This window comes from Artemia franciscana, chromosome 13 (assembly GCF_032884065.1).
Source record: "Artemia franciscana chromosome 13, ASM3288406v1, whole genome shotgun sequence".
In the NCBI taxonomy this organism is placed as follows: Eukaryota; Metazoa; Arthropoda; class Branchiopoda; order Anostraca; family Artemiidae; genus Artemia; species Artemia franciscana.
The window spans coordinates 45,075,449-45,100,744 of NC_088875.1; the positions used below are offsets into that span (position 1 = coordinate 45,075,449).

Genomic DNA, 25,296 nt, shown 5'->3' on the forward strand with positions numbered 1-25,296 from the left:
CCCTTCAACTCTCCCCCAAACCAAAAAAATATCCCTGAAAACGTCTGTACACTTCCCAGTAACCATTACTACATGTAAACACAGGTCAAAGTTTGTAACTTGCAGCCCCTCCCACGGCGACTGCGGGGGAGTAAGTCGTCCCCAAAGACATAGTTATTAGGTCATTCAACTATGGTGAATAACATTTTTTTATTTAATTTCTGGACGTGTTTTAATTAATGCATTTTTTCTATTTTGGCTCTCCACGCATAAATAATTAAAACGAAATTTGCATATTATTTTTTTTTGGGGGGGGCTAAATGGCTTACTTTCGTTTAAAAAACTTGTTTTTTGTTTAATTACTAATCAAAGGTCGGACACATTACAAGATATTACAAGTGCTGTAATTAAGTGTGTGAAAAAACATCATATTCCCCTCGACAAAATTCTATTGATATCAACAGATGGGGCCAAAACTATGATCGGCGTAAGAAAAAGGGTTTATTGCTATTTTGAAAGAAAAAATTAATCACAAAATACTTGTTTATCATTCATCAAGGAACAAACGTTCCCGGAAGAAATTTGTAAATTTATAGAATTAGTCATTACAATTATCGACTTCATTTTAACAAAAGGGTTTTTTATTTGAAATAGAGAGTTCCAATCTATCTTTCCTTACCCTCCCTATCAGCTACTCAACCCCGTAGAACTAATACCCCTACGTCTAATAGAATATATGATACTGTGAATATGAACCGGTTCACGGATTGTTTGAAATCCTTCGACTGGTCCAAGATTTTGGATTGTCAGGATGTTAATTCAGCCACAAGTATTTATACACAGGGATTGAGTGATCTTATCAGTTCAACCTTTCCAGTTCGTAAATCAAACCGAAAAACTACCCATATACGCCCCCGGATGTCTAATAGCCTGATAATCTCTTCATACCGAAAAAATGTCCTATATAAGTTAGCTTGCAAAACCAGTAGCGTTATTGACCTGACTAATTATAAAAAATACAAAAACGTATATACCAGACTCATCCGGGAAGCAAAGAAAAATTATTGTTATTCAAAATCTCTCACTGCAAAGGGAACTTGCAACAAATTTGGTCTACAATAAATGAAATTCTTTCAAAAAAAGGAATTCAAGATCTGTACCTATTAACCTTAAGGACATCAGTGGCAGATTAATTGACCCAATTTCAGTACCAGATGCTTTTAATAATTATTTCACTAATATTCCGAATGCTAACTCTTGTTCCTTCTGACAGTCAGTACACCCTAGCAAGAATCCCAGATCCATGTTTTTCTTTCCAACTGATCGCAAAGAGGTGCTTCAAGTTATCGAATCTCTCTCCAATAGTAGTACACTTGACTTCTTTGGCATAAGTAATAAGCTTCTTAGGACCGTATCTTCCTATATTTGTGAACCCATTGTGCACATAGCAAACCTGTCTATGACCAATGGAGTCTTCCCAGAAATATTTAAATCAGCAATTGTTATCCCGATTCATAAAAAAGGCGATCCGTCTGAGATAAGCAATTATCGTCCAATCTCACTTCTCTCAGTTATATCTAAAGTGCTCGAGAGAATTATATTCAGACGTCTTTCTCCCTTTGTATTTGGGAATCATTCATCAGATTCGTTGATTTGCCCTCATCAATATGGCTTCCGTGCCAAATTGTCAACTGCTCATGCACTAATAGACGCCACACAGTTTAAACGTTCCCAACTTGACCTTAAAAATGCTGTATTGGGGTTATTTCTGGATTTTTTAAAGGCCTTTGACATGGTTGATCACAGTGTTTTATTAAGTAAACTCAATAACCTAGGGACTCGCGGAGTTCCTTTCTCATGGTTCGGCTCTTATCTCTCTGGTAGAGTACAGAGTGTGAGTCTGGGCGGGGTGACTTCACATCCCCTACCTGTCCGGAGGGGCGTCCCACAGGGCTCTGTTCTTGGTCCAATACTTTTTCTCCTTTATATTAATGATTTGGTTACGGACCTGGGTCCATCAGTGCACCCAGTACTTTTTGCTGACGATGCAACTTTTTCATCACCGGTCCTAATTTACCATCCGTCGTCACCTCTATTCAAACCCTTCTGAGTAGAGTACAGGAGTGGTTTCTCGTTAACTGCATGACCATTAACAGCAAGAAAAGTCAGGTGGTATTATTTCGAACCCCTTACAAAAAAAATGAAGCTCAGCCAGCAATTGGCCTAAAATATTCTACCAATCTCCTCCCGCAGGTCGAAGTTGCCAAGTTTCTTGGTGTCCACATAGACTCCTGCCTATCATTTGCAACACATGTGTCCTATATCAGAGCCATAATTTTGCGACAGGTAAGTATGATTAATCGTGTGAATCATTTTCTTCCTCCCGATATCCTTGTCACCCTTTATTATTCTTTTATTTACTCATATATCTCATACTGCGGATCTGTATGGGGAAATACTTATCCTTCAGTTACCAATAAATTAAAATCTGCTCAAAACCGTGCCGTCAAAGCAGTTTTTCGGTTGCCACGACTATATCCCACCAAGGACTTGTACTCCGATTTTGGTATTATTCCTTTAGAACAAATCATCAAAAAATTAAATCTATCCCTTGCATACTCCGCTTACCATAAAAATCTTCCTCCCCACTTATTATCTTATTTTAATAGTAATTAAATAAAAAAAACAAGTTTTTTTAACTGAAAGTAAGGAGCGACAGTAAAACTTAAAACGAACAGAAATTACTTCGTATATAAAAAGAGGCTGCTTCCTCATCAACGCCTCGCTCTTTACGCTAAAGTTTGACTCTTTCTCTCAATTCTTCTTTTTAAAACAGTAAAAAACTTTAGCGTAAAGAGCGGGGTGTTGATGAGGAAGCAGCCTCTTTTTATATACGAAGTAATTTCTGTTCGTTTTAAGTTTTACTGTCGCTCCTTACTTTCAGTTAAAAAAACTTGTTTTTTTTATTTAATTTCTGAACGTTTTTGAATCAATGCATGTTTTGATTTTGGCTCTCCGCAGAGGAATAATCAAAACGAAATTTGCATATTTTTTTTTTTTGGCTCAATGGCTTTCTCATAATTTTGATCGAATGATTTTGAGAAAAAAAGAGCGGGGGACGAAGCCTAGTTGCCCCCCGATTTTTTGGTTAATTAAAAAGGCAACTAGAACTTTTAATTTTTTACGAATCGTTTTATTGGTAAAAGATTTACGTAACTTATAAATTAGCTTACGTAAAGAACTTTTGTATTCTCATGTTTTTATTACATATATGAGGGGATTCACCCCATCGTCAGTACCTCGTTCTTTACACTAAAGCTTAAATTTTATCCCAATTCATTAAGAATGAACCCCTGAATCACAAAAGCCGTAGAATAAGTAGTTGAAATTACTGAAAATACTTTAGCGTAAAGAGCGAGGTATTAGAAGGAGGTGAGCCCCCCATATGGGTAATAATTTCTGTTTGTTTTAAGTTTTATTGCTGTTCCTTACTTCCAGCTGAAAAAGCTTTTTCCCTTTTATTTTTTAATTGTTTTTTTTTTAAATAATGCCAGTAAATCCTGCTCTCCCTTCATGGAAATTTTCTTCTCCCATTACAAATTCTCGAAGGAAAGTTCCCTCAGCATATCCCCCTCTTCTCAACCCCTCCCCCAAACCCAAAAAATCCTCCTGAAAACGCCTGTATACTTCCCAATAACCATTACTATATGTAAGCACAGGTCAAAGTTTGTAACTTGTTGCCCCTCCCACGGGGACTGTGGGGGAGTAAGTCGTCCCCAAAGACATAGTTATAGGGTTTTTCGACTACGCTGAATAAAATGGCTATCTCAGAATTTTGATCCGTTGACTTTGGGAAAATAATTAGCGTGGGAGGGGGCCTAGGTGCCCTCCAATTTTTTTGGTCACTTAAAAAGGGCACTAGAACTTTTCATTTCTGTTAGAATGAGCCCTCTTGCAACAATCTAGGACAACTGGGTCGATACGATCACCACTGGGAAAAAGAAAAAAAAACAACAAAAAAACAAAAAAACAAAAAAAAACACGCATCCGTGATCTGCCTTCTGGCAAAAAATGCAAAATTCCATATTTCAACAGTAGGGTTCTCTGATACGCTGAATCTGATAGTGTGATTTTCGTTAAGATTCTATGACTTTTAGGGGGCGTTTCCCCCTATTTTCTAAAATAACGCAAATTTTCTCAGGCTCGTAACTTTTGATGGGTAAGACTAAACTTGATGAAACTTATATATTTAAAACCAGCATTAAAATGCGATTCTTTTGATGTAGCTATTGGTATCAAAATTCCATTTTTTAGAGTTTTGGTTACTATTGAGCCGGGTCGCTCCTTACTACAGTTCGTTACCACGAACTGTTTGACAATTCTGAAGGCTACTGTCTCCGTTCATCCAACCGTTCTTTCATTGTCCCCAAGTGTATCTCTAGTTCCGCCCAGCGATCCCCAGTTTCTAAACCTATACTTCAGTGGAATTTAATACCCTCCAGTGTCGAGCTACCCACAAGTTTTCGGACGCTATTTAACAATGTACTAAAATCTTGATATTATATTTCTCTAAATATTTATTCAATTTGCTTTAATTACCCATGTTTTCTCTTTTCTTTTTTTCTCTTCTTCATTTTCGATTTTTTGTTGTTGTTTTGGTCCTTAACAAGTTCACTTCTAGGATCTTTATTATTATTGTTGTTATGTGTTTTTTTTTCTAATAATAAATTGAATAACAAGTCAAGAGGGGACGTTTTAAAAGTTTTGCGTCCCTTTTTCCAGAAATTAGTGCATTTCTCCTTGAGAAGGGCGTTCAATATCCAAAGCTAACCAACGTTTAGTGGATCCCAAACTTTCATGTCATGGTAGACGTTAGGTCTCATCTAAATCAGCTTAATCGAAAATATCAAGGGAAAGGAAATTTTATTTTTTCAATGTTAGAAGAAGCAATAACTTTCGAAAAATATAGCCATTTTTGCTGGGGATAATGAAAGGGAAAAATTCTTCCACTTGCTGAGCCTACTGAAAGATTGCCAAGAAAATAATTCCTCTATTAATAACTATCCATTTTAAAACCGTAATTTCAAATATGAGTTGTCAGCAGGTTCAAGAATTTAAAAACAGCAGAAAAACTTTAGCATTTGTTAAAAATGCTACGATAACCCAAGTTGAACTTTTTTCCTCTTGAAATTGACATTGGTAGCCTTGAAATACAGTTTCTGGATTTAAAATACAAGGAAATTAATCACTCTAAATTTGAATGTCTTCGCGTTGAATCGGAAATAGTTGAGAAGAAAATAATAATCTTAGGTCACAACACAAGTGGTCTGCTTTGAATGACCTGGAGAAGGGAGACGTGAGCAGTTCAACGCTTGGAAGAGTGTTCCTGACTTAAGATCAGCTAAGATCAGCTGAGCAGATCAGCTGAAATAGCTTGCGTTTGCCGTCCTTTCCCTTTTCAGATCTGCATATATGCGCGAACAATCTATTACAAGAATGAACATTGTCAAGTAAGCTGAGAAGTCGTCTTATTGATGAGAACTTGGAATCATGCCAAATATTTAAACAGCAACATACAAAGAAATGCAAGCACATAGTTCGGATTAATTACTTCTTGATAAATTATTAATAAATTACTTATTGAGCCTAAATTTAGTTTTATTTAATGTACTACTTGTTTAGTGCAAAAAAGGTTTACTTAACAAGCTGATTTGTCTCCACATTCTATAAAAATTGCGTAACGTTCATATTTGGCTCTCTGGCTGATAAGTTTGCCGACCACTGTGTTAGAATTATAGTCAAGCTACTTTGATGGAGGAATTTAACACCATTCTAGAAATGTTCATCAAAATTATAAGGATCTGGAATATGTTTAATTTTACGTTATTTTTCAAAAATAACATCAAAATCATAACTTAGTGGGCACTATTATTAAGCACTAACAGCGAGCGTTTGGCTCGTAAGAGAAGGAAGAGTTTCCTGAAATTCTCAGCGTCTCCCATCTTAAGAATTGCGAATTTTTAACATAGCGAATAATAGTATTAGTTGTATGCTCTGTGTTAGTCGACCAAAAAAAATATTACTTGTACGAAGAAACAATAAAAATGTTTAAAAAAATTATATTTTTTACAAAAGTCTCGTGTGAAAATTTTGCAGTGTTTTTCAAAATTAACGAACAAATCAGAGCTTAGTGTATGCAATTTTGGTGTCAAGAGTAGATATAGGTCTGGGTTCTTGATGAGATGCTTAGTATCTAGCGTGTAAAATACATTCCATGTGAGAATTAGGGCAGCCGAACCCTTAAATTGTTAAAATTAGATTTTGTCTTTTAAATGATAATTAGTTTGTTGTTGTTTTTTTTGGGGGGGGGGGTCATTTTGTTGGCTTTTTTGGGGGGATGGGGAGGAGAGTGAATTTTGAGGGGAGTGGTTTACGTGTATATGTCTTATTTTTGTATTGGTTCAACTTTATTTTTCATGCTTTCTCTCTTGTTGTTATGTTTTGAATTTACTTATTTTATATGTTAATGAATACTATTTTTTTTCTAGATTTATATAATTGTTTAGTGTAAAGTAAAGGTTAGAATGATAGCTACTGCGAACCAGCATGGCTCCAGTAGTTTTTCTCCACCGTAGTTAAATGGCTGGTATATTTGATTTTTTTTTGTGATAAATAAATAAAACTAACACTAAAATTTACATAGACAATGATTTACTTTTGCAGATGGAAAGTATCATAGACGGCGAGCAAGTTTATTATGAGAATTGCAGCAACTATTCTGCTGTGCCTCAAATTATTTGTACAGCAGATCCTCACTCTATGCTTAAGCCATGGAATGTCAACCCAGACTTCATTCAGATCATTGGTATCTACTCTGTAACGTTCGTAATAGGTGTGCTCGGCAACCTTGTTGCCATAATTGGTATGGCAACTGATACCAAATCAAACTCTGCAACAACGTTATTTCTTCTGTCGCTGGCTGTAGTTGACCTAGCACTATTAGCTCTGTGCATTCCCATGGAAACAGCAACCTATTTTGTGACACACTGGGATGAAAGTGGAACGATTTGCAGACTCTCGTATTATCTGCAATCAACAATTTTTGCCATTTCTGTCCTCAACTTATCTGCTGTCTCAATTGAAAGGTAATGTTAGTTCGTTTGATCGTTTGAGATGTTTCCACTTCCCTGCCTTTGTTTAATCACATAAAGGTGCTCCTTCCCTCCCATCTTCTAGATCAGCAGAACAAGAAGAAAATATTAATGATGAAGAACATGATTAACTTTCAAAATTGAATTTGCAAAAAGAAATCTCTTGAGAATAAGCGTTTAACCCTAGAGCTGAAAAGAGAAATAGAAGGGATACTCATGGCCTGAACTGGGGAGAGGCGAAATTGCCCTAGATTTTTTCCCTCCTAAATTTTGAAAAACAATTTCATGGGTATTTTCATTGAAAAATGCTTTTTTACCCTTAAGAGTTTAAGCATACTAGATTTAAGCATCCGAGATGAAAATGTTAGCTAAATGAAAAGAATTTTTAAAGGTTTTGCAAGTTCAGGATTCAATAATAGGTTTAAAAATTAACATTGACAAGAGTAAGTCATTAAGACTAAAAATAAAGAATCCGAAGAGATGATTTTGGATAAGGAGAACATCGATCAAGTGGACAGCTTCACTAACTTTGGTAGTTCTATTAGTTATGACGGAGGGTGCAATGAAGATGTTAAAAGTAGAATAGCCAAGGCCCAGGGTATTTTTTTGCAGTTAAAAAAAGTTCGTAAGAATTAGAAGATAAGTATGCAAACTAAGATAAGGACATTGGAAGCTACAGTCATGAAATTTTTCAAGCATGGTTCTGAAGTGATGGCGTATTGGTAGATGGAAAAAGATTTGCTAGATGTTTTCCAGAGAAATTGCCTACGGATAGTTTTGGGTACCTGACTGACTGACCGTATCTCAAACATTAAGCTGTCTGAAAAATGTGGTTCAATCCCAGTTTTTAAGGTTATAATGAGATAAAGGATGTGATGGCCGGGACATGTTCTGCTGACGATGGATAACAGATTGTCAAAGCTTGTTGTTGTCGGCCAACCGTCTAGGGCCAAACGAACAGCAGGTCGTTCCCGAATGGGGTAGGGGAATGTTGTATGGACATATTTAAGAGAAACAAAAAATTCTTGAGAGGGTGTAAAGGGAAAGGCTTTGAATAGATTAGGGTAGAGAAGGAGCATGCGTATCTGTCTTGGCCACATACGGTTTTGTGCTGCAGAGAGTTGTTACTAATAGTAGAATTAGTAGTAGTAGTAGCGAGGGTTTAACTATACACACAAAAGGGAAATAGGGTATAGATTCAGTGAAGTCCCTCCTGCGAGGTAAGAGAATAGAGGGAGGAGCATAACGCTGCAGGAGGAGCATGAATCAGGAAGAGCAAGATAAACTTGGAATTGCCCAACTAGATTACACCCCCCCCCCGCGGAGATTTCGGAAATTTTTTTTTATTTTGATTGAAAAAGTAACTATTGGGTATTTCAATTGAAAAAAAATCGAAGAAACAACAAAAACCCGCGTAGAATTTTAAAAATACACTTTTCTCTTAATCCCCACATTTTAGTGAATTGACACTCTGGCAGGACTTTTACGAGTTAATGACTATTTATTCAATTATTTCACTTGAAAACTCATAATCTAAAATATGGTCTGACGCAGGTTTAATGGGGATTAAATAAAAAAACAAGTTTTTTAACTGAAAGTAAGGAGCGAAATTGAAACTTAAAACAAACAGAAATTACTCAGTATATTTAAAGAGCTTTTCCCTCCTCAAGGACCCGCTCTTTGCGCTAAAGTTTGACTCTTTCTCTCAGCTCTAATTTTTAAAATAGTAAAAAAAAAATTGCGTAAAGAGCGGTGCATTGAGGAGGGAACAGCCCCTTTCGTATACCGAGTAATTTCAGTTTGTCTTACGTTTTAATTTCGCTCCTTATTTCAGTTAAAAAAAAATTGCTTTTTTATTGAATTTCTGAACGTTTTTGAATTAATGCATGTTTTGATTTTGGCTCCCAACACATGAATAATTAAAACAAAACTTGCATATTAATTTTTTAGGGGGGAGGGGGGCTAAATCGCTTTCTCACACTTTTCATCGGAAGATTTTGATAAAAAAGCGGGAGAGGAAGCCTAGTTGCTTTCCAATTCTTTGGTTCCTTAAAAAGGCAACTAGAACTTAAATTTTTTACGAAATTTTGAATTATTAAAAAAATATAGATAACTTACGAATTGAATTACGCAAAAATTAATTTTACAAAATTTATTGCAGCATCGCATAGGATTTAGCTTATTCTTTGCTGATTTTTTACCCCTGTTTATTTTTTTGTAATTTTTCACCCACTACTACCAAAACTGCATAGCTCCACAAGATGATCTTTTCACTGAAAATTGAGCAGAGCTTGTGACATTCTTATAAGTTAAAACGGTACTTATCGGTTCTTTAATAGACACTATAAAATTTCGACACAAGAAACTGGTCAAGTAACTTCCTTATACTGTCGATCATTTGGATGGCAAAGATCAGATGCAATAATAACTGGATGGAAGGAAGATCTCCTTTTAACGCGATTCTGAACGACATTTCTGCGTTCTGGGCACATAACTCTAAATTGTAATTTTACAGTTTTCCTAATAAAGTATTATATTTTCATCATATTACGCATCAAATGTGTAAACTAACCATTGCTGTATATAATATATGCTATGCCTTATCACCAACCCCCCTACCCCTAATGTGCAAATATATAGCCCAAACTTTTGATAAAGCTAAGGAAGTAAAACAAAATATGATGCAAATATAATACTTTATTAGGAAAATTGTAAAATTACAACTTCTAATTATGTACCATCATTATGTACCATTATGTACCTTAGAATTATGTACCTTTATGTACCAATTAGATTATGTACTAACTATTTCCTAACTTTTTATATATTGTTATTTAAGTTTTCACTTTACCAGTTCAAACAACCATATTTCTCTAGTTTCAGTAGGCAACACTATAGCGCGTATAGTACATGGCCAAAGTCTTCAATGTATTGTTTTATTTGTTTTTCCCCAGGAGCATATCCTATGGAAGAAGCGGTCGTGTAAACTTTGGTTGGGGCACATTCGATTTAAAATCGGAAGTTCTAGTGGTCTTTTTAAGAGTCAAAAGGAATCAGAGGGCAATCAGCCCCCCCCCCCCGACACACAACTTTTTCCTTTATTTAAATGTGAAGTGTGCCTTACTCCCTCGACTTACAAAAAAAGCCAAGAATGCTCCACTTTGGAACCTGACATTTTCTACTCCAGAAACTATTTACCAAAGGATGGTTGAAAAAAAAGGCCCGAGTCAATATTTTGTGAAATCAGTAAAAACCAAGAGAGAAAAAGAATTTCAAGATAAAGAAAACAAAGTAGACTGCGGCCAGTAGAGGGGAAATACAAAATAAAACGACGTGGATATGTCATCTATATGGAACAAAACGTCTTCAACGCTAAGAACAAAGATAAAATATAAAATAATCTATGAAACCTAAAATTAAATAAAATCTAAAACTAAGAAATAACAAAATACAATATATATATATATATATATATATATATATATATATATATATATATATATATATATATATATATATATACTAGCTGTTGGGGTGGCGCTTCGCGCCACCCCAACAGCTAGCCCCCCCGCGCACCCCCCGCGCCCCCCCCGCGCCCCCCCCTAGCCCCCCCGCGCCCCCGCGCAAAGCTAGCCCACCCCCAAGCCCCCCCGCGCGCGTAAGTCGTTACGCGCCATATTAGTTACGCGCCATTGTAGTTGTGTCCCTATGTCCCACCTGTGAATATATATATATATATATATATATATATATATATATATATATATATATATATATATATATATATATATATATATATATATATATATATATATATATATATATATATATATATATATATATATATATATATATATATATATATATATATATATATATATATATATATATATATATATATATATATATATATATATATATATATATATATATATATATATATATGTTTTTAACTACGTAAAACTTGCGAATATACAACATTCTTTGCTGTCCCATTGTCTGTGCATATAAATATATTTTCAGGTTTACCGACTCTTGAACATGCAACATATAATGGTCCATGGGAAAACAATCCGTATTCAGATCTATACCTCTTGATTCTAATGATTGCTCTTGAGCTTTGTTGATGGTGATTGCTAATCGACCATTCCCTGAGTCGCCATCGTCATTTATATATCCCCCTGTGCACCCCGGCGTCCCCTTTGTAGTTATGTCCCTGTGTCCCGGTCGTCATTTATATTCCCTGTGTCCCGGTCGTCATTTGTGTCCCGGTGTTCCAGTCTGTGATTTCTCTTTGAGTGTCCCGGGCGTCATTTATATTCCTTTTGTCCCGGTGTCCCGGTCGTCATTTATATCCCCCTGTGCCCCCCGGCGTCCCCATTGTAGTTGTGTCCCTGTGTCCCGGTCGTCATTTATATTCCCTGTGTCCCGGTCGTCATTTGTATCCCGGTGTCCCGGTCTGTATATACATTCGTTTTTTAGTTTTGTTTTTCTCCTTTATTTTTTTCCTTTTTTCTTTTTTTTCTTTTTTAGTTTATTTAGATTTTTAGATTTTTTAGTTTTTTTATTAGTTTTTAGTTTTTTTGTAGTTTTTACCATTTTTTTAGTTTTTTTAGTTTTTTTTTTTTACTTATGTCCTGGTCGTCATTTATACTCCCTGTGTCCCGGTCGTCATTTGTGTCTCGGTGCTTTGTTGATTGCTAATTTATATTATATTTATATTTATATTTTTTATATTTATTGATATTTTTTTAGTTTTCTTTTTCTCTTATTTTTCAGTTTTTTCCTTTTTTTAGTTTTTTCTTTTTTAGTTTTTAGTTTTTTTTTTTTTTTACCTTTTTTTAGTTTTTTTAGTTTTTTTAGTTTTTTAGCTTTTTTAGTTTTTTTATTAGTTTTTATTTTATTTTTTTAGTTTTTGCCTTTTTTTAGTTTTTTCAGTTTTTTTTAGTTTTTAGTTTTTTACCTTTTTTTTAGTTTTTTTTAGTTTTATAGCTTTTTTAGTTTTTTTTCTTTTTAGTTTTTTTTGTAGTTTTTACCTTTTTTAGTTTTTTTTCTTCTTTTGTATTAGTGTGAAATAATTCAGACGTCATATGCGGACAAACACGACGTCACTCGACAGACAGACAGACAGACATAACCCACAAACAACTTATTTTTATATATATTTATTCATATTTTTTTAGTTTTCTTTTTCTCTTTTATTTTTCAGTTTTTTCCTTTTTTTTAGTTTTTTTCTTTTTTAGTTTTTAGTTTTTTTTAGTTTTTTACCTTTTTTAGTTTTTTTTTAGTTTTTTTTAGTTTTTTAGCTTTTTTAGTTTTTTTATTAGTTTTTATTTTTTTTGTAGTTTTTGCCTTTTTTTATTTTTTTCAGTTTTTTTTTAGTTATTAGATTTTTACCTTTTTTTAGTTTTTTTTTAGTTTTTTAGCTTTTTTAGTTTTTTTTTTCTTTTTAGTTTTTTTTGTAGTTTTTACCTTTTTTAGTTTTTTTCTTCTTTTGTATTAGTGTGAAATAATTCAGACGTCATATGCGGACAAACACGACGTCACTCGACAGACAGACAGACAGACATAACCCACAAACAACTTATTTTTATATATATTTATTCATATTTTTTTAGTTTTCTTTTTCTCTTTTATTTTTCAGTTTTTTCCTTTTTTTTTAGTTTTTTTCTTTTTTAGTTTTTAGTTTTTTTTAGTTTTTTACCTTTTTTTAGTTTTTTTTAGTTTTTTTTAGTTTTTTAGTTTTTTTATTAGTTTTTATTTTTTTGTAGTTTTTGCCTTTTTTTATTTTTTTCAGTTTTTTTTAGTTATTAGATTTTTACCTTTTTTTAGTTTTTTTTGGTTTTTTAGCTTTTTTAGTTTTTTTTTCTTTTTAGTTTTTTTTTGTAGTTTTTACCTTTTTTAGTTTTTTTCTTCTTTTGTATTAGTGTGAAATAATTCAGACGTCATATGCGGACAAACATGACGTCACCTGATCCATCCACAGATCCACACACAGACAACTTATTTTTATATATATAGATATATATATATATATATATATATATATATATATATATATATATATATATATATATATATATATATATATATATATATATATATATATATATATATATATATATGAATATTTGATACTACTATGAATGAGCACCACAGAAGTTAGTGTGTTGGTTCGAGTTTCTTTAATGAGATTTTTTTCTCTTTTTTTTTGTCATGACTAGCCAGATCGGCTTTAGATCTGTCATAAGTAAGTATATTTTCATGGATTTATTCCAGTCATTGTTCCACTTCTTTGTGCGCCAAGCTTCTAAGCAGTGTTTAAACTAGCCGAAGGACAAAAAGTAAGGAAAGGACAAAGATGTTGACACCTTTCGCTCGTTTTGAGTATATAAGAGGTGGGATTCTTAGGTATGTTATGAGCCATTTTAGGATGAAGATTAAAAAAATAATTAAAGTAAAATTGTAGATTAGGGGCTTGTCTTTATCTTGGAAAGTAGTTGAGCTAGGTAAATAAAACTCTCAAGAATAGATTCAGATCCTTAATAATCTGCCAACTGACCTTTGATGACCTTCTACAATTTTTCGTTATTGAAAAGAAACCTTGAGAAATAGATCTATTGCTTAAAAGAAGCACAAAAAATTGTTTTGAAAACTTTACTCAATCCTGCTTTATAGAGTTCTAGAAATTTGTAATATGGCTTAATCTTTTGCTGAAATCACAGGAATTGTATTTTCAAGAACAAGAGCCAGTAAAAAGAAGATCGGAAACCGAAAATAAAGTAAAATTTTTCTTAGCAAAATTCAGATAGGTATAGACTTGTTATGTGCGCAATCTTCTAAACCCTAAAAATAAGAAATTGGTTGACATAGTAGCTTGGTAATATCTTCTTGGTGTGTATTTTAAGGCCCTGACTTCATTTCTGAAAGTTCCACTAACCTAACTCAGATTCGCTGGAATTTAAATGTCCATTTTCCTTAAAGAAAAATATTTCTAAATATACATCATCTTCCAAGCATATAGACTGCAAGCTGAAGACTTCCAACAGTTCAGGGTGAGGAACTATAATAAGAAGGAACATGGATCAATAGTAACCGAAACTCTTTTTAAAAAGGTATTTTGACACCAATATATACATCAAAAGACACTGAAAGTTTCAAAATAAAAATGAGTTTAAAATTCGCCATAATCAGATTTTGATGAAGAGCTTTTAGAGAGATTTGTACGTCGAGCCATTGGTTTAATGTTTAACAAGGAAACTTCCGCTATTAATACATTTTAGTAGCATAACGACGAGAAAAATAATAGTAGATCTCAGACACTCTGATGACTCGAAAACAGCCATCATCCAGGGTAGGTTACCCCGAGTGCCAAAACCGAGTGAAAGAAGGGGCTTGCTGCAAAGACTTGACTTTTAGAAAGTGTTTTCATTACTCAGTTGACAGTTCACACGGGGACCAGGATTAATTTTATTCTGGTGCTATCAGCCCTAGGAACAGGCCTACATAACCCATATTTTAGGTCAAAATGTGAGGCAATTTTTTTGCGATTTTCTTTAAACTGTGCACCATTACTGCTGTTGTTCAAAAGGGGACTTTAGTACGGCTTGAAAGGGCTTTAAAGACATATAATAAGATATGAATTCTATTCACTTATTTCAAATACAAGAAATATGCTTAGAGCATTAATGCTTCCTCCAACAAATTAAAACATAATGTTAATTGTTCCTATAATGCATAACAGTTCCTCCCAAAGTAGAAACTCAAGAGTCTCTGTTAACAAAGGGATAAAGTTACGCTTTGCAGGGGCATTTTCATTTTTAAAAAAATTAGCAGTTTAATACAACGGAGTTTAAAAATCTTGTTTAAAATTTTTAAACAAAATTATTGCAAAAGGGTGTCAATCGTTGGGAAATGCACCAAGTGGTTCATCGAATACGCGAGACGTGGTAAAGGCTCAGAATTAGGCTTCTTCAAAAGTAGACATGCTAGAACAAACAGAGACATTTTATTTTGCAAATTTTACCCCTATTTTCATGATTCGGTTTGAGTTTTTGCTACTTCATTCCAAGCCCACCCCCTCCAACGGTCTCATATACCCTTAGGCAATGTAGAGAGAAGTAGAGTAATAATTGATAAAAACTCGTTCAGTGGAAAAAAAAGGAACTATGGTTTATCAATGCATGATGCATATAACCAATTCAATTAAATCACGATTCGAACCAACTGAGCTACAGAACGTAAGTCTTAATATGCACATACCCATCCTTAAGCATTGTTTCTTGTAAATAATAAATCCAGTCAACTGAGTAGTGAATAAATAAATTCAGAAGCTGGGGTTAGTGTCTTCCAATCTTTTGCAGGATCATTTTACATCTGTTTTTACCACGTTTTACTTAAATTGCTATCTCTATCGCCAAAATTTTATATGTTTATTTCGACCCCCTTCCTGAAATCTGATTTGGCTCAAAATTTGTATACAGATTTGCTTTACCTAACATTTTAATATTCTGATAAACTTGATTCGATACGGATCCAAATCCAGAGAGATTCTGGAATCTGGATCATTGCGCAACATTCTCCTGATTATTCTTAATCCGGAGAGAATGAATCTCGATAGCAAAAAGAGTTAATTAAATACTTTAGAAGAAAAATAAATAAAAACCACGTTTTACAAATTGACTAAAAAGGAGAAAATTAATTTTTTGGTTCTAAAGAACAATTAGGATATACATACTTCAATATTTTCTAAATATTTTGAATGTTGTGTTCTGTTTTACTCAAATTTGTAAAATGTTTCCAAAAACTTAAACGTGATGCGCATCTTAAATAGTAAAATATCAATAGGTAGTTGACGCTAAATTTTTAGAAAATTTTTACAAGTTTTAGTAAAAAAGTTCACAACATTCAAAATATTCTGAAAATTCTGAAGTATGTACATTAAAAGTATTCTTTAGAACCAACAAATTTATTTCCCCCTTTTTTGTTCATTTGCAAAACGTGGTTTTTAAAGGTTTTTTTTCATAAAGCATTTATCTCAGTATGAATCTATAAAGGAAATCGTTAAAATTAAAATGTAACTGAATCTACAGTTATAAGTGATTAAATATTGAAAAAGAGAAAACATGAAATAAGACTCTAATAGAAATAAAATATACCAAGGCTCATTAATTAAGATGCATAAAAATTTTATTACGCAAGAAAGATATTGTTTTCAGGAAAAGCGTTTTCCTCCAATGCCAGTTTAATGTTGGTTTTGGATAATGATGCTTAAACAGCCGCAAAATCTTTTCAAATTCAAGCTTAAAAGATAAAAATAATTTCTTGTTATCTGCTCTATCCAAAGAATAAGGTTAACCTCCTTGTTTGGAAACCCTCTCCCTGGCTAAGGGAAACCTGGCTAACTGATTAACAATTATGCTTAGATTGAATATATCCATTCTAAGAAGTTTCCAAGGAGTAAAAATGAAGCATAGTTTACTCTATTCCCTTGAAATAACCTAGACAGTTCTGAAAATAGTAATAAATGAACTTCTTTTATTAATTACTATTAATCAAAAGAACTACTTATTATCAGTTTTAGTTGACATTTCAATTTACCCTTTAAGCTTTAAGCTTTACCCTTTAAGCTTTTTAGATGACACTATTGTATTGTAAGGTTCCTGGCTGCTTAAAATCTGCAGAACAGACAAATAGTATACAGTCTCGTAAATAGCTTTAAAAATAGTTTTTTTTATTTTATGATTGATTAATTTAATATTAATCATTATTTATTAGGTTTTTGAATTCTGAACGTATGATTAAGCCGCCAATATGCGCTGTAATTCCATTTTGTGAAAGTTCTTCTTAAAAAATGATCAAGCTTTTCTCAATAACTTGAAACTTAATTAAAATCTAACATGAGTTGGATTTCTCCAAGTATTTCCCTGCGATTTGTGATTCTCCTTGTAAACAACGGTCAAATCGAGAATTTGTCAAATGGTCTCTAGTTAATGGCATATTGCACAGAATATTATTTTAGCCAACGTCCATGAGAAAAGAGCAATAACATTAAGCGCAAAATATAACACTTCAGTAAAATTTAAAAGGATTTAAGCTGACTAGTACCCTTACTATGGATATCAGACACAGTCTTGTAGCTCTTCTAAGCAAAGAGCAATGTACCTTGACCGTATTTTTTTTGCCACTTCGTATAAAAAGAATAGCTATAGAAACCTGAGACGGAGTTCATTTTATTGGAAATTAAAAGTTCTAGTGCGCCATTGAAGAGTATAAAATGATAAGAGGGAATTTAGCCTCCCTCCTTGCCCTGTTTTACTACCTTGCCATCGATAGGCCCACCTAAGACTCCGACCGAATTTCTTATTTTACAAAATAGTCTAAATGTCCAATAAGTGTGACTTCAGAGAATACAAGAGCTGCACTGTCCATGGGGAAAAAGCTGTAAATAATTTTAAATACATGCTGTTTTCAAATAAGTTTTTATAATCGAAAACGAGGCTCTGTTTAGTCTTGTTGTAAGACTGACTTGAAATTTAAGCTATCTTCTCCAGGTCAAAAAAATCTAAATTTTTCTTATGAGAAGGGAAAGGGGCGCGGAAGCGGGCCAAATAACAGGTTTTATCAGTTTTGAACTCTTGCCGTGAGTCTTTGAGCCAAGAGGAATATGAAGTACCCAAATATTTTCACGGCAAAGTTTTTGCATCCCCTCCCTTCAAGAAAAAAAATAAGGGTAAAAAAGTTCCGAAATTTATTCCCGGTAGGCTCAAAACTTCTATTAAGTTCTTGGGCTTAGGAGCCTAAATACAAACTGAAAAATAGGAAAAAAAACATCCTCCAAAACGAGGCCCTAAAAAGGGGCAGGAAAAGCATAAGAAAAATTTTATTCTCAGGCCAACTCGTGTGGAAGGAGTGGCCGTAGAAACTTCAGAGGGGGTGATTCGATTGAAAATCGAGAATCCTGGTTCCCTTGTTGTTCACACATAGTTTTAATTGAAAAGCAAACATGTTCGGTCTTGGTTGTCCAAGTAGCTTGAGTTTTTTGAAGGCGTTCACTGAGCCAAGATTCCTAGAGTTTCTCAAAGGTCAACTTTGGAAATAAAAAGCATACCTGATTAAATTAAAAGCGCTTTGTGCACCCAAATTTTCAACTTATCTGCAATACCTCGGGAATAGCTTGAAAATCTCAGGCAGTGTTGGGGGAAAGGGCAGAGGGGCGGGAGAATCTTGTTTTGTGGAAGAGAGGGGCTAAATGCAATCAGAGGATACTATGTGTGTGCTACTACTGCTACTTCTACCACTGCTACTGCTACTGGTTATACTGATTCTACTACTATTATTACTACTAAGGCTAAAAGCATAACGGTGAAATTTACAGGATTTGTTTAGAGGACTGTTTAATTAAATTGAAACATGGTATGTGTTTGTGTATACAGTCTGGCAGAAGGGTGCTTCAGTAATATCTTAGAGTCAGCCTAGAGTATTATGTTGAAACTTTCAGGGCATTTTGAGGGGAAGGTTGAACTAGTGAAAAGTCACTATGTGCAAACTAATACTACTACTAGTAGAAGTACGACTACTGCTAGTAGTACTACCGTTATTAAGGTTAATAGTCTTATGGTGAAGCTTTCAGGTATTTTTGAGGATGATATTGAACTTAGTCAAAACTCCCTATGTTGGTTATGTTGTTAAAAGGCTGCATCATGAATATCCCAGCAACAGCTTCGGATATTAAGTTGGAAGTTTCAGGTCATATTAAGGGGGATGTTAAGCTAGCCAAAGGGCATACGTGTATATTATTACTGCTATTACTATTACTTCTAGTACTATTTTCCAGGGAACGGTTGGGGGATGCTGAAGACTAACGGTATTTGGTGGAACTGTTAGCTAATGTTGGGAAGGATATTAAACTAAATCAAAACACACTAAGTGTATGTATTCTATCAAAAGGGCGTATCTGCAATAACTCAGAAACAGCTTAGAGCATTAAGTTGAAACTATCAGGGCATATTGAGGGGATGTTGAACCGATATGGTAATATTTAAATACTATTCCTGCTACTCGTACTAATATTAATACTGCTATCACTACTACTGCTCTCACTGCTACTACGGCAAGCGCTACTTCTAAGGCTAAGGTTATTAAGGTAAAACTCTCAGAGAACGGTGAAAGAGGTGTTTAACTAAACCAAAACACATTATGTACGCTCAGGTTGTCAAAAAGGTATAACAGCAATATTTCAAGAACAGCATACAATATTAAGTAGAAATTTTCGGGCGATTTTTAGAGGGATGTGAAACTATATCAAAATACACTATGTACATTGGGATTACCGAAACGTATATCAGTAATATCCAAACAACGCATTAGGGTATAAGTTAAGCATAACATGGCTACTAAGATTGCTACAAGGGCTGCTACTACTTCTGCTACTGCTACTATTGAACTAAATTAAAATAGTTTAAATGTATCCAGGTTTTCAAAATGGTATAGGTGGAATATCTTAGGACTTGAATAGGGTATCAAGTTGAAACTGTCAGGAAAAGTTGATGGACTGTTGGAAAGTTGATGTCAGGAAAAGTTTATCATCAGCCCATCCATCCAAACCATTATAGTTAAAACATTATTTAATTTTTTTGCAAAATTTTATGGCACAAATAAAGGGTAAGCCAAAATCTGGATTTATATAGAGAAAAACCAGCAGATTTAAAATACTATTTTCTTAACCAATAAAAAACTATGTAAATTGAAAAAACCAACAGAAATTCAGTGTAAAAAAAATCCATGTTTTGATACTTAAACCGAAGAACTAAAAACAAAGAAACTTCAATGATATTTTTAATTTCAACCAACAATAAAGTTGCGTCAATTAAAAACGAACAAAACTAATTTAAAAAAGTATTATCGGAAATACAGTTTTTAAATTACAATGAAGAGCCAAATTTAAGCCCAAAAGGAGCAGAAATAAAGTCTTATAATAATTTAAGTTTAAAACGAATCGAAACTATGGCTAATAAGTTTTTGATACCCAAAACAAACATAAATTAAGATTAATAGTCAAATCAAGCAAAAAGATCACAACTGCCGCTATAGATGAATAAATAAATCCTAAAACAAACAGATATCAAAATAAATAATCAAGCAAAACTTAAAATACACATAAATTACTACAAACAGGAGTAGGGCTACTGCCCCTTAAACCTTCTACAAATTGTGGCATCATTTGTGCTTTACTGAAAGCATAATATGGTTTGAGCATTTACTTTTTTATAATTCCAGCATTTGAAAAACAAAATGACTGAAATTTCTAGGAATTAATATTACTATGTATTATACATTGAGTTTACTTTCATTAGTTCTTTCCTGTCATCTTAATTACTATGCTGATTTTGTTTATTTAATTCACGAAACGAAATTCATTTCTCGAAATAGAGATCGTTTTCAGAAAAGCGCAAATGACACTATAAACTTTACGAGACTTCGGAGGCAATAGCCCTACTCCTGTTAGTGGTATTTCAGTTTATTTTAATATTGGCTTGATCATCCTTTTACTTACTGTCTGGTTTGAGATTTATTTTAGTTTCTGTTTGTTTTGGGATTCATTTTTTCATAAAAATATTTTCTGATTGTCTTGGGTTTTAACTTGGCTCTTTCATTTTTCTTTGAAAAACTGCTTTTTCACAAACTTTTTTTAAATTAATACTTAACAAAGAGCGATGTGCATCCATTTTTTCTTCGTAATCATTATATAGAGCGGATGCTCATGGAAACTTGAGGCTGGCTTCATACAAACAAAAATGAAAAGTTCTAATATCACCTATAAGGACTGAACTGAATCCATTCTTAAATGACCGGCTATGTTTGAAATATGAGCATCCTAAAATAAAACATAGTTCGTAAGCTTCTCAAACGGTTTCCGATTTCTTCTCCTTTTTTGGGGAGTTTAATTTCCATTCATAAAATTATGCAAATTCTGATTTTGCATTAACAATGATGAGGAACTTTAAAATTAAAAGGTTGTATATCTATATTCTGTATAAACAACAGATTTTATTGTTCTAAACGCTATTGTTAAAAATTCGTTCTTTAGAGTTTTAGTTTCTTTGATAAGGGACACATTTTACTTACAATTTTTTACTAGGAATTCTTTGGTCCAAGGCTCTTTTGAACTTAAGGGAGGCAACTATTCCCTTCTTTAACCGCCTTTTCTTATAGTCAAGTTTAATATTCTAATAACAATGCTTTGAGAAAGAAACTCATCCCTGAAAAAGTGAAGCCTACCAAATAAGAAGGTCTGAAGCCATCCTTTCCGTGGTTTTAAAGATGGTCTGTTTGAACAAGTCTTTTTATAATAATTTCCTGATGGACATCATCAGGGGGAGGGGGACAATGACCTCTTGAAAATAGAATATATTAAAATGAGAAGTACTCTAATAAAAATATTTACTGAAGTAAAACTCCTGGCCGTACTCGCACTTCCTCAGAAAATTTTCTAGAAGTGCTCATGAGTGCGCAGTGCCGCGCCTCTCCTTCTTCCATGTTTGTAAGTATATGAATATAATATTTATGATTAGATACTGCCCCCTCCCAGAAATCTCCTTTTACATCTGTATGAAGTATCACGGAAAAATAAAAAATAGACGTAAATACGAGCTTATTGAGACTTCAGGCACACTCCCCCCAGCTACGCAAGGTTCTACCCTCCTCCATTATAGTCGACGCACCATTATTTACTTTATTTTATCAAGCCCTCCCGCGCACGTAAGTCGTTACGCGCCATATTAGTTCGCACCATTATAGTTGTGTCTCTGTGTACCACCTATGAATATAGATAGATTTATATATGTGTTTTGAACTACGTAAAACTTGCGAATATACAACATTCTTGGCTTTCCTATTGTCTGTGCATATACAAAGCCTTATGTACTTATAATAACGTCATATGCAAACGCTCTTTTTAAAAACAAACAAACATGCATACACACAACTCGTTTTTATATAGACAGATAGATAGATAGATACAATACAAATAACTGCGTAAAACCTGCGAATATACAACATTCTTCGCTGTCCAATTGTCGCTGCATATAAATAGATTGTCAGGTTTACCGACCCTCGAACATGCAACGTACAATTGTTCATGGGAAAAACAATCAGTATTAAGATCTATACCACATTTTTCTAATGATTGACCTTGAGCTTTGTTGAGGGTGATTGCAAATGCTAATCGAATTGGGAATTGCAATCTTTTAAATTGAAAAGGCAGATCCATTGGAATCGTGGGAGTGCGAGGAATAAGAACAGCCTCACCCTCAAAAGGCCCTGTCAAGATTGTGGCCTCTATTACGTTTTCCATTGTTTTTTTTTTACGGCAAGTCGCGTGCCACTGCAAAGCTTTGGTGGGTTTATGTTACGTAACAATATTATTGGAACGCCTATTTTCAGTTGTAGCACGTGTGGTGTAAACCCTGAAAGATCCACGGAATTTAAAAATTCAGATGGATAATTAACCACCTCATTTGGTTCCAAAACTGTGTCGACTGACTTGTAAAGGACTGCCTGGTCTCGAATCTTGGTCAAAACAATATTGTTGATTTCGTTGACGTCTATATTTTTGGGTGCAAGAATCGCTCTTTCACTTAGCCATTTATTATTTTTATAATTATTTAGAATATTCGGAAATACTTTTTCAATCAATTCATTTTTGGACGTCACTAAATTACAGAATTCAGCAGGTAGTTGTATAAGTCCTGAAATTGAGTCTACTGGGAGCTTTCCGTTTCCAATTTCCAGCAATTGATCTGAAAATGTTTGACCAGAGTCATCGTTTTGCAATCGGACACGCATATTTGTAATTAATTTTAATGTCTTTGCGTGTGCCCATAAATTAGAATTTTTCAGGCAAGCATTCATTTCGTCTACAGGGGTTGATCTAGGTATTATAGGCCATGTTTGCATGAAATCTCCCACAAGCAATATTAATGTGCTGCCAAAGGGTTTCGAATTCCCTCGCAAATCTTTCAAACATTGATCCAGAGCCTCGAGCGATTTTGTGTGCAATTGTGCACTCGTCCCAAATAATAAGTTTGCATTGCTGCAATACTTTACCCATCCCAGATGATTTGGAAATATTGCACGTGGGAGTTTCTGTAGAATGCAAATTCAGAGGCAATTTCAAAGCGGAATGAGTAGTTCTTCCACCAGGCAGCAACGTTGCGGCTATTCCGGACGACGCAATTGCCAACGCTATATCATTTTTTGATCGAATTGATGCCAGAATCAGTTTTATCGCAAACGTTTTACCAGTACATCCTGGCACATCCAAAAAGAAAATTTCTCCAACGGTGTTATCGACACAATGCATTATTGTATCATAAATGTCTTTTTGTTCCGACGTTAACTTGGAAATGTTATTTTGTACATACAACAATAGATCACTCGTACTGTAACTTTGTGCACGATCCAATTCTACACATGTCGAAACAGCAGCGGTACGATTAGATGAAGGCATTCCCAAATCCTGAAGAGGTTTGTTTGCCATACATACGCACAAATCTTCTATAACTACAAAAAAAAACTAAAAAGAAAAAAAACTAAAACACTAAAAAAGCTAAAAAAAGGTAAAAAACTAAAAAAAAACTAAAAACTAAAAAAGAAAAAAAAAAATAAAAAAGGAAAAAAACTAAAAATAAAGGAGAAAAAGAAAACTAAAAAAATAAAAATCAAAATCAAAAAAAAATAAAAAAAGGTAAAAACTACAAAAAAAACTAAAAGAAAAAACAAAAAAAGAAAAAAACTAAAAAAGCTAAAAATAGGTAAAAACCAAAAAAACTACAAGGAATAAGGGAAAAAAACAAAAAAATTATTTCAAAACTAAAAAAGAAAAAAACTAAAAAAGGAAAAAAACTGAAAAATAAAGGAGAAAAAGAAAACTAAAAAATTAAAATAAAAATAAAAAAATACTATAAAAAGGGAAAAACTAAAAAAAAAACTAAAAAGAAAAAAGAAAAAAACTATAACAGCTAAAAAAAAATTAAAAAGAAAAAAAGGAAAAAAACAATAAATTTATTTCATCATATACCAATTCAAAAACGAATGTATATACAGACCGGGACATCGGGACGCAAATGATGACCGGGACACCGAGACGCAGGGATATAAATGACGACTGGGACACTCAAAGAGAAATTACAGACTGGGACACCGGGACACAAATGACGACCAGGACACAGGGAATATAATTTATATATATATATATATGTATCTTCTATATATATCCATCTATCTATATAAAAATAAGTTGTTTGTGTGTGTCTGTTGACTGACGTCATGTATGTGTGTCTTATTTTTGAGTCTTATTGACATGACTTATCTATATATATAAAAATAAGTTGTCTGTTTGTGTGTCGAGTGACTTCATTATAAGGATTGAGCTGTATGTTGTCATGAAGTAAGTTGTCGACTGACGTCATGTTTGTCAACTGATGAAATTACAGACCGGGACACCGGGACACAAATGACGATCGGGACACCAGGACACAGGGAATATAAATGACAACCGGGACACTCAAAGAGAAATTACAGACTGGGACACCGGGACACAAATCACGACCGGGACACAGGGAATATAAATGACGACCGGGACACAGGGACACAACTACAACGGGGACGCCGGGGGGCACAGGGGGATATATAAATGACGATGGGGACACAGAGAATGTTCGATTAGCAATTACACTCAACAAAGCTCAAGGGCAATCATTAGAATCATGAGGTATAGATCTGAATACGGTTTGTTTTTCCCACTGACAATTATATGTTGCATGTTCAAGAGTCGGTAAACCTGACAATCTATTTATATGCACAGACAATGGGACAGCGAAGAATGTTGTATATTCGCAAGTTTTATGTAGTTAAAACCTATATATGTATATCTATATTCACAGATGGGACACAGGGACACAACTACAATGGCGCGTAACGACTTACGCGCGCGGGGGGGCTTTGGAGGCGTGAAGCTTCCCCACCAACTAGGTGTTGGGGTGGCACGAAGCGCCACCCCAACAGCTAGTTATATATATATATATATACTAGCTGTTGGGGTGGCGCTTCGCGCCACCCCAACACCTAGTTGGTGGGGGCGCTTCGCGCCCCCCCCCAAGCCCCC

General features: G+C 33.9%; 1 protein-coding gene across 1 annotated transcript in view; it reads left to right on the forward strand.

Moving 5' to 3' along the window:
* LOC136034987 (galanin receptor 2a-like) overlaps positions 1-25,296 on the forward strand; it is a 146,297-nt gene that overhangs the window by 15,151 nt on the left and 105,850 nt on the right. Inside the window, exon 2 of the mRNA XM_065716556.1 lies at positions 6,703-7,124. Coding sequence (XP_065572628.1) covers positions 6,703-7,124 — 422 coding nt within the window. The remainder of the gene's footprint in view (positions 1-6,702; positions 7,125-25,296) is intronic.